Source organism: Pholcus phalangioides, unplaced genomic scaffold (genome assembly GCF_987345545.1).
Source record: "Pholcus phalangioides strain wild (caught in Gottingen) unplaced genomic scaffold, Ppha-v1.0 ptg000011l_1, whole genome shotgun sequence".
In the NCBI taxonomy this organism is placed as follows: Eukaryota; Metazoa; Arthropoda; class Arachnida; order Araneae; family Pholcidae; genus Pholcus; species Pholcus phalangioides.
The window spans coordinates 44,220,827-44,237,261 of record NW_028301604.1 but is presented as its reverse complement, the minus strand read 5'-3'; the positions used below and the strand labels follow the sequence as shown (position 1 = coordinate 44,237,261).

Genomic DNA, 16,435 nt, shown 5'->3' with positions numbered 1-16,435 from the left:
TACTTTACCACACACCAACTCCGGTCATATGCCACCATACGGCAATTTCCAACCAGTGGAGTTGGGTGGGAAATGAAGACTCCATCCATCGGTGGTCACCGCAGGCTCGGTAGGTAAGGAACGTGCGTCTGACGTTCAAAGTTTTGGAATTTTTCCTGTGGGGGATTTGAACGCATGCACCCTGAACTTCTTCCTATCTCTGATTTCATGTCTTATCAACCTGCCACAACAGCACTTCTTTCGAAAGCTGGTGCAATGGAAAAGGTTTTGGAAAATTTTATCGATCGTAGCTGGAAGGATTTTCGCGGAATTGGCGAATAAAAATTCGGTGACAACTCGATTCTGATCTTTGCCAATCTTTCAGCGCTTGTAGCTCGTCATTAAATTAAGATATTTTGGTGAAATTCCTATCTCCTTACAGGGGCTTTCTGATCATTTGAAATTCGTGGTTAGTTTGAGTGTGTCTTTCAAAAACATCACAAATTTTGATTTTGTTTTTGAAAACTGACGCATTTCGTTTCCATAATCGATTATCCACCATAACTCGAAAACGGTTGGGAAGAGAACAGGGTTGGTAGGCTGTTTCATGTTCCACTTAGGCTCGTCTGTTAACCTCTTTCGTTTTACAGAATATGTCACGTTCACTTATATACACATACGTCATCACATAATGGTGCCAGCATTTTTTCATCTCCATAGGAAAATGTAGTCCAGACGAAACGTTCATTGGAGCGTGGTAACAGGTGACTTTATTCATAAAAATTGAGACATTTTATTGAGACACATCTAGTGTTTAACCCCTCGGATATTATGAATCCTCTCAATTCTTTAAACGAAATTCATTTCAGGTTTCTCTGAGCAGAAATTAACCAAAATACAGAAATACGAGTACATCAATGCGTTGTAATAAGTAGAAAAAGAGATGTCTATAGTTTGGAATTCACACACGGGAGAAAACCAAACTGATTCTCATGATGCTATTTGTGTGTAGAGATAAATATATAAGAATAGAAGGTTTAAGTTAACAACAATAGACGATGTATACGTTACTACCAGATCCCGAATTAGTCAAGAGTTTTGGCCAAAGTCCAATTTGCAGAAATGATTCGATCTTTGGCCGCCCAAATCGCGGAATTCCCAGACCAAAGTTCGATGTGCTGATGTAAGACGGTTCGGTCAAGAACGGTCAGAAAATCATGCTTAGTAAAAATGCATTGGCACTATGTTTGTGTCTTTCCTACGAATTTATATTAAAAATAGGGGACTCCGTCCCCCCTGCCGCCTGTGACAGCAAACCGCTCTCCTTTTTCTCTTCACAACATATCTTGTTTATTTCGTCCCACTTCATCAGAGTGCTATGAAAAGTGACATGTCAAAGCACCAGCTTACTGACGGATTTTACAATAGTAAAGGGGAAAAAAAGCAAATGTGATTCATCAAGCACCCCCAGAAAACTTCTCTATGGGGGGTCACCAGACTGGAACCCTGTTGGACCACGAAAAATTTTCACTTGTATTCATTTTACCAACAAATAAATTCCAGATCCCGAATCAAGGATCCGGGACCCAATTCGCAGGATTTTAGAAAAAATTCATCCAGGACCCCAAAATTAAACCTGTCAACTTCCATATAGGGCCCCCACCTGGAAGTTTGTCGGACATCCTCTCTGTGAGGGACACGGAAAATTTTCATTTGTATTCATTCATTCATTCATTTTAACAACTAATAAAATCCAGGGCCCCCCAACCAATTACCCATGAATAAGCTGATTTGGGGGCCCACCAGGTATCCCAGCCTAGGAACCATGCTGCAGGATGTGGGGGGGGGGGCACGCTTCTCGTTACATATACATAATTTGGTCCCGATGGGTCAAATAGTTCCCGATATATTCAAGAGTTAAATGGAAACTTCACCCAAAATCGTTACCGATTTCCGTAACACACCAAAAAGCGTAACCGATTTCCGTTGCATAGAAACAAGCCCTTTTCGAGTTTGTAATTTTATATTATAGAGAGATACGTTCCTCTCAGTCAAACACGAGCAGGACAGGAAAAAAGATGATTTTGAGTGGTAAGAACGTGTTTTTAATCTCCCACAGGAAAAGCTTTAGGGTTGCTTCGTTAGGCGCATACTCAGGGCATAACAATAGCGAGGGAAGAGTGTTTCTACTACTTCCATTAACTCTCTCCAACGTAATATTACGAGAGAAACATTGGAAGGGTTAATAAAAATAACATGTTTTAGTAATACGATTTTATTTTAAATTGCATTGTCCAGGAATACAGATATTTATTTCGTTTTCAGGGTGCCTCTGGACAAGATGGTCTACTCGGACCAAAAGGCTCTGCTGGTCCACGAGGAGATTCTGGAAAGGAAGGTAGCCAAGGTCCACTTGGGCCTGCAGGTCCACCTGGGGAGTTTGGTGAGAGAGGTCCTCCTGGACCACCTGGTTCGACTGGTTTCCAGGTTCATGGAAATATTTTTATACTTCAAAATCTTTTTTTCTTACGAATACAATATACTATTTACTACCAAAATATTGGAAAAAAAATTGATCACGAGCGAAAAACTACCAAATTCTCAGAAATCAGTGGATGTGAATACTGCATATGCAAATTTTAGAGTGTCATTTAAAAGCAGAACTAAACATTTCACTGTGGAAAACACTTTTGATTTTAAAGCATTGTTTTATGAAAAAAAAGTTGTTGAGAAGGCATGGTAAATGTTGTTGAAAGAAATCTAACTTGAAATGGTTTCACGTGACGCAATCGTGAACGGCAGTCTTGTGAACTCTTTATATTCTTACGTTCGGTTGGAAATTTTTGTTTTTGTTGTTTTTCTCTGACGATGCTTAATTCTTGAATATATCAACACGTATTGAAATATAATTCATGGCTGCACCTCCGACTGAAGCTAACTCGTGTAATTTCTAACAGGTTATGAGTAGGAAGCCCAGAAATCTCTAGCGACCTCGAGCGGCAAACCTATGTGCTCAGCAATACAACAAAAACCGTCATAAGTTTATTGCAAGGGTATGTTATAATCTACCTAGTAGGGATCTAAACTACATCGCCAATCTTCATGACGAAATTTAGTACATGTGTAAGTTATTCGAATTCCTCGAACCGCCCCTAAGAGCATACAATTGAGTCTGAAGATGGATCGTTGCGTTTGCGAGCCCGCTCAGCCAAGTGGCTGGCAAATATAAAGATGCAATTCGCATCTTTATATTTACTATAATTCAAAAGGTCACGTCTTGAGGGCAAAGGCCCATCCTTCGGGACTGTTAGGCCCTCCTCACACGGGGAAACTAAAGTCCTGCAACTGATAAGACAAACCGTTTCCAGAAGACGAACATGTATATCACTATAGAAGCCCTCACACGAGGAAATTGGCGTATTGGCGATGAAATATCGAACGCTACTCAGTCACTTGGCAACTTGCATGCCAGTCGCCGCCAACTTTTGTTGCGAAAATCGCCTCCAGCATTCCTTCATATTTTCGTCATTCGAATTTGGACCATGGGGGACCCAGCGTTGAATTTAAAATTTGTTTCGGAAATTGGAAAACAATCCAGAGTAAATAATTATTAGTTGAAAGGATATTAAAAAAAAAAAGATCACAGAAAAAGCATTTAATGAAATAATGATAGAATTTCACATCTCACTGGCATATACGTAAATACACAATTTCTTTATTTAACACTAGAACCGCGAATGGGTCAATTTGACCCAAATCAAATTCGTTTTCATTTATCTCGTAAACTTAAGCTCAGATGATAAAACAATTTTGCGACTTTTAATGATATCATATGAGTATTAATTCATGAAAATTTTAATATCTTCGCATTTCATGTTTCAGAGCTGTAAGCACTTATACCTAGAACCGCGGTTTGGGTCATTTTGAGCCAACGCACTTGTATTTTCATGGACTGTATGTTTGTTTCAATAGCTAACTAGTTCTCACCAGAGGCAGAGGATCGAGTCATATAAGTTCGCACCACTATGGAGTAACAATAATAACTATTTAATTCCTTAAAAACAGCTTAGAAACAATCATTAATGGCCGTATTCACGGAGCGACTGTTAAACGGCAGATCGAATAACATGCGGGTGAATGCTATCGTGTATGTTAGAAAAAATCGGTATTCTCGACTAACCAGTGAGCGGTTGTGACAAGGCCACGGGGTTTTATAAGTGATGATGATGATCTTGATGCTGATTCGTCAATAAAGAACTGAACTGAACCTTTAATAATTTGCACAATCGTGCCTATCAGTACACCAGTGGATGGCAAGTACAAATATTAGTGATTAAATTATTGGAGATACACAAGACAGGAACAAATGCATAAGGTTTGAACACAAGAAATATAAATGCATAATATAGTTTCGAATCCAGATAGATTTAAAAAATAAATAAATAAATAATAAAAAAATAAATAAATAAATAATAAAAAAATAAATAAATAAATAGAATAAATAAATAATAAAAAAATAAATAAATAAATAGAATAAATAAATAATAAAAAAATAAATAAATAAATAGAATAAATAAATAATAAAAAATAAATAAATAAATAGAATAAATAAATAGAATGTTACCTGGGCGCATGGGCAGAGATATGGAGCAAACAACAGCAGAAAGGGCGTCGAAACTACTGCCCCAAGAAAAATAAAATTTTTGATATATCCTCGGTAAATCGAAAAAAATGTAGACACATAGAAGGAGAGGGGTTGCTAAACATTAGATAAAAGTTTGATCGGGAGTAGGTATGGCGAAGGTATTTAGAGATATGAGTATGTCTTTGAAGGGCAAAGAATGTGCATTCCTTAAGAAGGTGAAAAAGATCATTGTAGCTATTTAGTTGATTGCAATACTGACAAGGTTCCTCAGGGTTAAATTTGTGCAATATACCTTTGTTAGTATAAAGTATAAAAGGGTAAAGGCGAAGCCTGGCCATATTCTTACGAACCGCCAAGGGGAGATTGAAGAGAAGGTAAGACTGTAGGGATAGCGAAAATTCAAAATTATCGGCAAAATGAAATAATGTTGAAGCAGACAATCGAGATCTGTCTTCTTGGAGAGAGATATCAGTAAAATTATAAGTAAAGGATGTTAGAACTACTGGAGTGAGGTAAGGAGTGGGTGTACACCAGATATCAGGTCGACCGCAGTTATTCAGAAGGGTCTTGACTGAATTTGCCCAGTTTTCCGAATCTGTGTGCCGGCAGAGTTCAAGTAAGCAAATTTTTGGTAGACGATTTTCGTCCATTTTTTGAAGCCTAAACCAGTACGAGATAAGTTGGTTAAACATTTGAGTCGCAATGGGGCGGCGACCAAGCTCAAGTCTAACAAGATAACCAGGACAATATTTGCTCAGATTTAGTAACTTTTTCAGAAAACTCGTATGGACTCTTTCCAGCATATCAGCATAGAAGAAACCCCAAACTGGTGCAGCATAACATAGAGTAGATCGTACGAGGCTATCGAATAATTTGAATGCCACACACAGCGAGGGGTTTCTGGAGCTACGCAGTAAGTCAAGTAGTTGGTTCATGGCCGAGAAAGCCTTTTTAATCATGAAATTAGCTGCTAATGAAAATTTTCCTCAAGATGAAAAAGGGAGGCCAAGGTAGACATAGCTACTGGCTATTTCGAGTTTAACGTTACCCCAAAAAAAGTTAGTATTTTTTGCGAGACGGCCAGACTTTCTAAATACAACAATTTTTGTTTTGTTTAAATTAACAGTAAGGTGGTTAGATTTAAAGTATGAGTCAAGAAGATTGATTTTTTTTTGCAACTGTATTTTTGAATCACCCAGTATTACATTATCATCTGCGTACAGGAGGATGTTGAGTTCAGTGAAGTTATTAATTGAAATGCCATGGACATGAGGCTGACAAAAAGATTTTTCAATGTCAGCTAAAAATAGGGAAAAGAGGAGGGGGGAGGCAGGTTCGCCCTGCAAAATTCCTCTGGCTACAGGGAAAGAACTTGTTAACCCATTAGTGCTTCTTACTCTTGCACGGGCATCACTGAAAAGCAGATCGTAAATTTTAATAATTTTATGGCTTACTCCTAGGTCAGAGAGCTTCCACCACAAAATGCTTCGATTAACAGAATCGAAGGCTTGACTTAGGTCAACAAAACACGCAAAAACTTTGCGAGCGGGTTTTCGAAGATGGTTTTGAACAATAGAGCTAAGTGTGAAAATGTGATCAGTGCAACCCCTGTCCTTACGGAATGCGCCTTGAGATTCAGGGAGGATCCCGTTCTGTTCCGACCAATGATATAGCCTTTTGGTTAGTATAAGGGAGAAAAATTTTGAAGTGCAGTTCAAGAGAGATATAGCTCTGTAATTGCTCGGGTCCAACGGAGAGCCTTTTTTCATAATTGGTGAGATTATTATTTCGGACCAAGATCGAGGAATATCACCGCTTTCCAGAATGAAATTAAACAAATTAATGAGGAATGTATGTCCGTCAGGAGGCAAATTCGTCAAGAATTCATTGGAGATGCTATCGCTCCCTGGAGCTTTATTACGTTTCAGTAACGAAAGCACTGAAAAATATTCGGTAACTGAGATGGACGCTTCTAAAAAACTGCAAGAGTTATTAAAGTAAGGGTGGGCAAAGGAGAGGGTTAGGTTAGCTGTTGAGGGGGCAGCAAAGAGATTAGAGAAATAATCGAACCAACATTGTTTAGAAATTATTGAGGGGTTAAAATATGTATTTCGTCTAAAAATGTTCAAAGCTTTCCAAAATTCTGAGGAATTAGTTGCATTTTGTATTTTATGGTGGATTTCCTGGAAATATGTGTGTTTTTTGCGGGTACATGAATCACGGAAAGATTTTTTCAGTTGAATATATTTTGTGAAAAGTTCGGAGCAATTTCTCTGTCGGGCTTTTCTTAGAGTATATCTCATATCTCGCTTTAAAATGCGGCATTCCAAGTCAAACCAGGGAGATTTAAGATATTTACGATGTTTTTTTTTAACCCGTTGATGCATATTTGCAAGAGTTGCTGCATGAAAAACACTATTTTTGAAAAATTCAAAATTAGCATTGGAGTCGGTGATTTGGTGAGTGGATGTGTCAGCTATGCAATCTGAAAAGGTATTTTGGAAAATTTCGGTAAATTGGGGCTGCCACCGTAGCTTAGATTCAATGTTGTTGTTAGGGAAAACATGTGCAGATGACGAGAGGAAGTAGGCAACAATTGGAAAGTGGTCAGAGTAAAAAAACTGCTCGACCTCAAAGTTTATTATGTCATTTATTGCGAACTGCAATGGGCAAAAAATATAATCAACAATTGATTTCCCAAATGATGAAACATAGGTATAATTTCCATCTTGATCCCCGGGGTATGAACCGTTTAAGATAGCTATAGCATTAGTTTCACAGAAATCAATTAGGGCATTGCCCCTTCTGTCGCGTTTACGGTCAAGAGAACCCCTACTGCTAAAATTCCCAGATGCAAGATCCGGCGGTGCCCGACCGGAGGGATCCCCGCAGTGGCAGTTCAGGTCCCCACCAACCAAAAACCATTGACCTCTACTGACCAGAGTGTAACAAAAATCTAAAATTTCAATAAAATTTTTCGTTTTGGAGCTCTCTGGGGGTATATAAACAGTTCCAATAATTAGATTTTGAAATAATAGAGTATCAGATAGGGAGATCTTAACAAATATTGCGAATTCAGACATCATTAGTATTTCCAAGATAGTTATTGATTTATGTATAGCAAGAATAATACCGCCAGTAGGTCTGCCGAATATGGGTTTTTTTGCCGGTGAAATAAATAAATTGAAATCACTCCATGCCCGCACCTCCAAGTCTTGGTCTGTATAAAAAGTTTCTGTTAAACCGAAAAATAAGAATTCAGAAAGATCAGAGATAAGTTTTGATGAAAGTTTCGACCGTAAGCCACAAATATTATAAAAACAACATTTTAAAGCATTATCATTAATCTGACATTCAACTAGGGGGTTAACATGATTCAAACAATTGTTTTCCGGAATTTGATTATCCTGAGGAGAGTTATTTTCGGATTGCGGCACGATTGACCGGGATCAGACATCGGTATTACTTGATGTATTTGATGGGACCTCGATGATAGAGTTATCATTCAAATCAACCGAAAAACATTTACCGTCCACAAATAGACAGTCCCGTATCAGTCTCACCCTCTTTTTTGCCTTCAAGCTGCTATCCATGAGTGAATGAAGGTGGAATCTAATTCTCCTTGTTGTGGCACAAAAATCTTCTCTCACACGTAAACCATCGAGTAAGGTGAAGTTGGAACGGCGTACACTCTTAAAGGCAGTAAACACATCATCGCGATCAATGCGGCGAACAAATTTCACTATCAGAGTGGCACACTGTAGATTACCAGAATCTCCATTTCGGCGGCGGAGTGGATGAGCAATGTCGATCATCAGACGGTCGGCTCCAGACATCTGTAGCTTTTTTTTCACAATATCACGTACGACGGAGCACCAGTCCTGGACATCATCAGAGGGTGGAATCTGTACGTTCTCCAGGATTAGATTATTTCTTCTATTGTAGTCCTCAGCTCGGTCTAGGCGTCTCTGGATCGTCATCAGATCAGATCTCAATTTTTCGTTAGCTGCTCTGAGGTCCGATCTTTCCCGGCTAGCTCTCTCGAGGTCATCTGTGATTTTCGATAGCTTCGCATCCACAGCATCAATTCTGACAGCAAGATCTGCAAGGGTCTCAGAATTAGCCAGCATTATAGATTTGAGGTTCATCAGCATGTCGGCAGTGTTGGCGTCAGTTCCACGATGGGCGGGAGGCGAATCAGTTGAACTGTGCCTTTGACGTTTTCCCAAGGTACCCGTAGCCTGAGGGGGTGAATGAAGCAGTCGATTTGCAGGCGAGAAAATTTCGTCAATGTTTCTGCTCTGTTTTTTAGGATTCCCCATTATAAAACGTTGTACAAAGATTCTGATCAATAAATCTGTGGAGACCTGAGAAATTAATAGCGAGAACTAATAAACACGATGAAATAAATAAGCAAGTAAAGGAAAAAAGATAAAAATATCAAGATGGCGTCGGAGCAAAATAAAAACGTGGCCTTTCCTCTACTCGATTCGTCAATAAAGATCATGTGTTTCTTCTTTTTTCCTCTGCTGCTGCGAGTGTTTTTGAAAACGAGATGGAGGACGATCGCGTTGGCTATCGCCGCACGATGTTATTTATTTTTGTTATTGGTAGTTTTATTTTATTGAATAATGTAACGAATTAGAGAAATGTCAAGAAACAGATGTTTGGGACATTAGTACAGCTCTTCATACGTTTTGACCTTGTCACAAGAAACATGCTCGATCGCATTTCTGGAAGATATGGAGGAATCTGATTATGATTCTGAAGCAGTTGATGACGTATGTAAAGCTTTATTTAACAGTTATTTATTTCCTTTTTATAAAATTATTATATAAACAAATTGAAGTATCCAAAGTGTGATACATAGTTTTGCTGAGTGGTCCCTGATTATTATCCCTCAACAAAGGTTCCCATATCCTGAAGATGGGTTCACAGGCCAGTGTTTTTTGCGGGTCCTTTGAAGTGAATTTAGAATGTAAAAACAAAAAAACATTACGATCATCTTCGGCCCAGGGGTGAAGCTCTGTCAGCATCTCCACCCCATTCTCCCACGTGATAACTGGTGCTGCTATTTTTAAAAAAATATATTAAATGCATTTTCCACGATTAAATGGGGGAAAAAATTAAAAAAAATTTCTTTTTTTATAAACATTTTTCCAAGAAAAAAATTTTTGGTTTTTTTAAGGAGATTTTTTGAATTTTTTTTTCCAGAAACAGATGGTTAAAGGAAGCGAAGAGAAAGATGAGAGAAAGCCGATTAAATAAATCAATGCAACAGCATTGAAGAAAAGGCCTAGGCCTTGGTGATGATGCTGCCTGCTTCAGTTAGAAATCTTTCGAAGACAGCACGTTTCTCTTTTTTCGTTTTTAATTTGAGAATGTCCTCGAAGCACAACTTGGCGTATTCGAATATGTAGAATGTCGAATTTGGGCAGTCACACGAGTCGGCGTCGGAAGTGTCACCGATGGTGTCGGCGCGGGAGATGGCCGGTGGTGCCGCATCTGATTCGGCATCTGTCGGTTTTCTTTCAGCGTCGCGGCTGCCCGAAGCAAGAGGCTCAGGGAAATTTTCCTCAGGAAAGTTTTTCAGTAAGTCCGTAGAGCAGCTGCTCGTTCCGAAGTCCGTAGATGATGAACTCGATTTCCCATTGGCTTTCGGCGGCTCGCTGGACTAGGGAATTTTCGTCGATTTCTTGCTGCGTTTTTCGACTGACGTTGTGGGATTAGAAATTTTATCAGGGGAAAACGACTTGTGTGTGTGTGTTTGTGTGGAAATTTCTTGAGAAGAATTTTCGCGTGCAGGCGTGGAAGTGTCCGAGATGTCTCGGCGAGTTTTCTTTCGAGAAGAGATATTTTGTTGAAAGCTGCGCGGGAGAAAAGGCACCTTCGTTGTCGTACTGTCGCTGCGTCCAGTTTTTTCTGGCTCGATAGTGACTAATTTGAACTTTTTCAGTTCAGCTCTGTACACACTACATTCTGTAGTTAGCGGGATGGCTTAAATTACAGTTGACGCATTCAGGTGTGTCCTTTCCTCGAACCTTGAAGCATGGGCTGCCAACATGCGATTTGGTGCACTTGATATAGCGCTCTTCGAAGTCACAATCCGTGGCTAGATGCGTCCATAGCTGGCATTTTGTACACCACTGGGGGGGGGGGGGTTCGGCGGCTTAGGTGTCGCTTGAAGAAATCGACTTGAACTGCCAGAAACTTAAGTTCGCGAAGGCGAAGAAGTTGACGCGATTTCTCGTTCCGGGGAAGCGCGAGTTTTCGTTTTTTTCGGCGGTTTTTGGAAGAGGAAAGTTGAGAAATATCGGTGATTTCAAAGCCGAGATTGCAGAGTTCACTTTTAATTTCACTTGTGGGGGTCAGATGGGCAAGTCCCTTCAGAATGAATTGAAGTGAATCGCGCACTTAAACTGAGAAATGTTCGATGTGGAAGTCATTTTCACGAAGAAACTTGAGAACACTTTCTTGATCACTTGCGTTTTCAAAGAAGGTAGTAATCTTTTACGAATTTAATTTCAAATTGTTCTTTACAAAGTTCGCGGATGGAATTTGCAAATTAAATCAGCGGCCGTCGACGATGAAAGACACGGCATGTCGCGGCGGTGATGCCGTCGGGATAGGCATTCTGTCAGTCACCGATGTGGGCGGTGCTTGTTCTGCTGTCTTGCTGTGCGATTGGTCCGTTTGAACTTTTTTGCGCGAGGGGTCGTTCTGTCTGCTTGGAGAGAAGTTCAAGTTCCCGGATGTTCTCGTCACAAGTTTTTTTGTCGAAAACTACGGTTTTTAACGGGAAATCGGCTGAAGTCTCGTCCGGGAGAATTTTTCCAGGAGACTCAATGTCGGAAAAACCAGAGATATATAGGGAAAATGGAATGTTCGTTTCAAAAGTCAGTGTCTCGCTTGGGGTTACGAAACTTGAACTGGAGGGGTCCTGTTGTGGGGACCGTGGCGCTATCTTTTGTGGGCGAAAGCTTCGTGATCCCGTTTTTTTCCAGTGCTTTCTGGATTTCTTTACGTCTCATTTCAGTAAGGCCAGGGTATTCGTCGAAATAGTTGAGAAGATATTTAATGGCGCCCTCTGTGAGAAGCTCGAGTCGTTGAACCTCTTTCCTGTCCGTGGTTTCCCGAATTTTGCCGAAGTCGACGTATGCGTTTTGGAACGTAAAGACGCTGTTGCATGCTTTGGCTGCCTTGGAGTCGGCGCGTAGCAGGCTTTCGTACGTTTCTTCAATGGTGTCGAAGAAATGCCACATAGTGGTGACGTGTTCTGCTGTTGTCTTAAATTTCAGGAATTCCTCTGTCAGTCTCTGCCAGCCTCTATTGTCGGGCCTTGCCACTCTTTCGTAATAGAAGCAGACGGGAATTTCCTCGATGTTGTTTAATTCAGACATCCTGGAGAGCACTTTTTGCGATTTCGAGGGGGTTAATCTGGGTGGATGTTTTTGTTTAGGTACCGGTCTGTATGAGTAGGTTTCCTAAAAAGGCTGTGCCCTAAGCTGTTGTCGTCAGTTCTGTTCACCAGAACATCCAGGAACGCTAATTGTGCATTTTTCTCCGTTTCCATTGTGAACTTGATAGCTGGGTGAAAGTTGTTGAGATGTCCGAAGAATCTTTGTAGTTGAAGATCCCCGTGCTGCCATAACACAAATGTGTCGTCTACGTAACGGAGCCATACGAAAGGGCTTAGTCACTGCCTCACGTCATCCTACTTCATCTGGAATGGCAGTATGTACGAGCAATTTGACGGTATAGCAATGGGCAGCCCCCTCAGTCCAGTGGTGGCTAATTTATTCATGGAGAGATTTGAAGCTGAAGCCTTACGAAGAGCCATACGACCTCGCCTGAAAAACAACAACAATAGTAACGAAGGAAATCGGGAAGCCCGAGCCAAAGCCTATTTACCATACATCCGGAAGGTCACCGATCGAATCGGTAAAGTTTTGGAAATGTTCAACATCAAGTCAATTTTCAAACCGACCAGAAACTTAGCACAATCGCTACGCTCGGCAAAAGATCCGAGAGACCCACTGTGCATGGCAGGTGTCTACAGGATTCCATGCTCGTGTGGAAAAGTATACATAGGAACAACAAAAAGAAGTACTGCTTCTGACCATTTCACGAGTGTACAAGAATAAAGGAACACCAAAGAAGCTGCCGCCTGGGTAAAACCGAAAGTTCAGCCGTTGCAGAACATATGTGGGAAACCGGCCACAAAATTAAATTTGAAAAGACCGAGGTAATATCGTCCGAGGTGCACTACCATGCTCGTTTTCATAGAGAAGCCATCGAAATATTCAAGCACCACAACATAAATCGAAAGAAGGAGACGATGAAGGTGCATCCCACTTGGGTCGCGGTACTGCAGTGGCGTAGAGAGTCGAGATTTGCTCCTGACGAATGCCAGAGAGAAAATGACCTCGACAGCCAATCGCCGCCAGACACCACTTGCAGCCATTCAGCGCACAATACATCCACACAAGCCGACCAATGCGGTTCTTCTGTGGCCGATCAAGTCTCAGAAGTGCATATAGAGAACAAGTCAATGACAGTAGATGTATGAAGCCTTTCTCGCTTGCCGCGTAGACTCACGTCCAAATAACCTCAGATGATGCCTGCCACAGATGTGGGCGAAACGTCAGGAAGAAAATCTCCTAGACCATGGCCTAATAACCCGGAAACCGTTTGCAAGTCAACCGATGATACTATTTTTATCGGCATTGTATCATGTGTATATATTGTTTATAATTTTTGTGATTGTGTTTTTAATTGGGTTACTGTATTTTTGAAATATATGACATCCATATTTGTTATGGGCATCTTTTCCTCAGCCGCCTCATTGGGCATTTTGCCTGTTGTGGCGTTGTATTTGTATTTGTATAACGATTTGCATATTATAAACTGAAGAGCCAAAAAAACTGGTACAGGCATGCGTATGCAAATAAAGAGATATGGATCCAATCAGAGTACGGCGCTGCGGTCGGCAACGCCTATATAACACAACAAGTGTCTGGCATAGTTGTTAGATCGGTTACTGCTGCTACAATGGCAGGTTATCGAGATTTAAGTGAGTGTGAACGCGGTATTATAGTCGGCGCACGAGAGACGGGACATAGCATCTCCAAGGTAGCGATGAAATTTGGATTTTCACGTACGACCATTTCACGAATGTACCGTGAATATCGGGAATCCGGTAAAAAATTAAATCTACGACATCGCTGCGGCCGGAAAAAGATCATGCAAGAACGGGACCAACGACGACTGACGAGAATCATTAAACGTGACAGACGTGCAAACCTTCCGCAAATTGCTGCAGATTTCAATGCTGGGCCATCAAAGAGTGTCAGCGTGCGAACCATTCAACGAAACATCATCGATATGGAGCCGAAGGCCCACTCGTGTACCCTTGATGACTGCACGACACAAAGCTTTACGCCTCGCCTGGGCCCGACAACACCGACATTGGACTGTTGAGGACTGGAAACACGTTGCCTGGTCTGACGAGTCTCGATTCCAATTGCTTCGAGCTGATGGACGTGTACGGGTATGGAGACAACCTCATGAATCCATGGACCCTACATGTCAACAGGGGACTGTTCAAGCTGGTGGAGGCTCTGTGATGGTATGGGGCGTGTGCAGTTGGCGCGATATGGGACCCCTGATACGTCTAGATACGACTCTGACAGGTACGTAAGCATCGTGTCTGATCACCTGCACCCATTCATGTCCATTGTACATTCCGACGAACTTGGACAGTTTCAGCACGACAATGCGACACCCCACACGTCCAGAATTGCTACAAAGTCACTCCAGGAACATTCTTCTGACTTTAGACACTTCTGCTGGCCACCTAAATCCCCGGACATGAACATTATTGAACATATCTGGGATGCCTTGCAACGTGCTGTTCAGAAGAGATCTCCACCCCCTCTTACTCCTACGGATTTATGGACAGCCCTGCAGGATTCATGGTGTCAATTACCTCCAGCACTACTTCAGACATTAGTCGAGTCCATACCACGTCGTGTTGCGGCACTTCTGCGAGCTCGCGGGGCCGTACACGATATTAGGCAGGTCTACCAGTTTTTTTGGCTCTTCAGTGTACATACTAACGATTTACAAACGGCATAAGTTAAGTTGCAGATGAATTCAAATTATGTAGGCATATTTCCCTATATTATTACATACATACCTAAGTGTAATGTTTATTTATAAAAATCCTACTTTGTTTGAAATCAGGCAATTGCCCAACAAATACTCGCCTCCAGCCAGAGGTTTTCAACATAATATTATACAACCAAAAAAACATTAACTCAAAAGCAATTAATATATTTGGTTCCATTATATTTTAATAACCTGCCAAATGAAATAAAATATGAAAATGAATTAAGAGCTTTCAGAGAAAACAAATTATTATTATCACAATTATATTAATCTTTCACTACAATAAAAAGTACTTCTCGGCCCCGCGTAAACAGTGTTGTCACAAGGCCGCTATAATACTTGTGACTATTTTATATTTCGTTTAGTACTTGATATTATGAAAGTGCTTGCCGCAACGGAGGAGTTTATGTTGTATAATCTGAACGGATCAAGCGAACCGTTGAATAGAATATTGTCTGTATATATCATGTATTTTTTATTTTTTCCCATTTTTTTTAAATAAACCATAAAACTTAAAACTTTATAAAAACAGAAAAAAAAGTGAAATTAATGAAAATCCGTGAAAATATAGTAATAATAATTCTTCAAATTTCAACATAACAATGGATTTGTTTTTACCATGACACCCAATACTTCGATAGGATTAACAATGAGTGTCAACACCATCAATTACCACGAAACCGTCGAAGCATCGATGAAGTTTAATGAGTAGAGCACAAGTCTGGGTCTAAAAAAACTCGTTTTCTGTCTTCAATAAAAATATTCAACTGCTCGAAACAAGAAGTAGAGTGTAAGGCTGCGTACATAGTGCACGCATGTTCTCGATCCAGGTAGTGGTCGTGGTTTACTCGCGCCAGGAGGGTGCACATAGTGTATGTCGGTTTTCGGCTGCTGTACTTTATACTAATTTTTAACTCGTCAAATCGGCGGGAGGGAAAAATGCGAAAAAATAACGTAAAGAAGTAAAAGCGGTTTTGATTCTCAGAGTTGCCAATAAAGTATCTGGAAAAATTGTTTCAATTCAGCAAAGGTGGCCAAATTCTTTCTGTTCAAGAGCCAACATAACGGTCAGGTGCAGCATTATGTATTAGCTGCACCATTAAAATAAGAGAGACCCGAAAACTCGCACATTTGTACACGCCATAAGTGCTTATAATATGGCAATGCACAGGCAGTTTAATCGCTAAACTTTTACACTGTGGTCATTGCATTAACTTTTATCCTTCATAGACATATTCATCTGTTTATCTGTTTGCATTCCCATCCAGATGTAATGCATCAAAAATTAGTTTCTTCTGCAAATTAATTTCATCCAATGTATTCTTAGTTTCAATTCCACAAATAAACATGTGCTGCACTTTTTTTTCAATTATTATTTTGACAAATAAGCAATTTGCGAAAAGAGGCGACAAAAAAAAAAAATAGTAAGAAAAATATCCCATGTGCCAAGCTTTATAAGCAATTTGTGTGTTTGAAAAAGGAGCATGGTGATAACATATCAAATTATTTTCGTCCCTAACAATAATGAATGCAGAGGCATACGCATAGGGTGGAGCACCGTGAATCCGTGTCCCCTTCCCAAGCTGATCAAAAATTAGAGAAAAAAAACATTTCGTTGAAGAATAAAAAATCGAAAGAACA

General features: G+C 40.4%; 1 protein-coding gene across 3 annotated transcripts in view; it reads left to right on the top strand.

Moving 5' to 3' along the window:
* Positions 1–16,435, top strand: part of LOC149080456 (uncharacterized) — a 1,573,269-nt gene that overhangs the window by 711,967 nt on the left and 844,867 nt on the right. For all 3 annotated transcript variants that reach the window (XM_089239569.1, XM_089239571.1, XM_089239572.1), the window contains one exon: positions 2,305–2,466. In XM_089239569.1, coding sequence (XP_089095695.1) covers positions 2,305–2,466 — 162 coding nt within the window. The remainder of the gene's footprint in view (positions 1–2,304; positions 2,467–16,435) is intronic.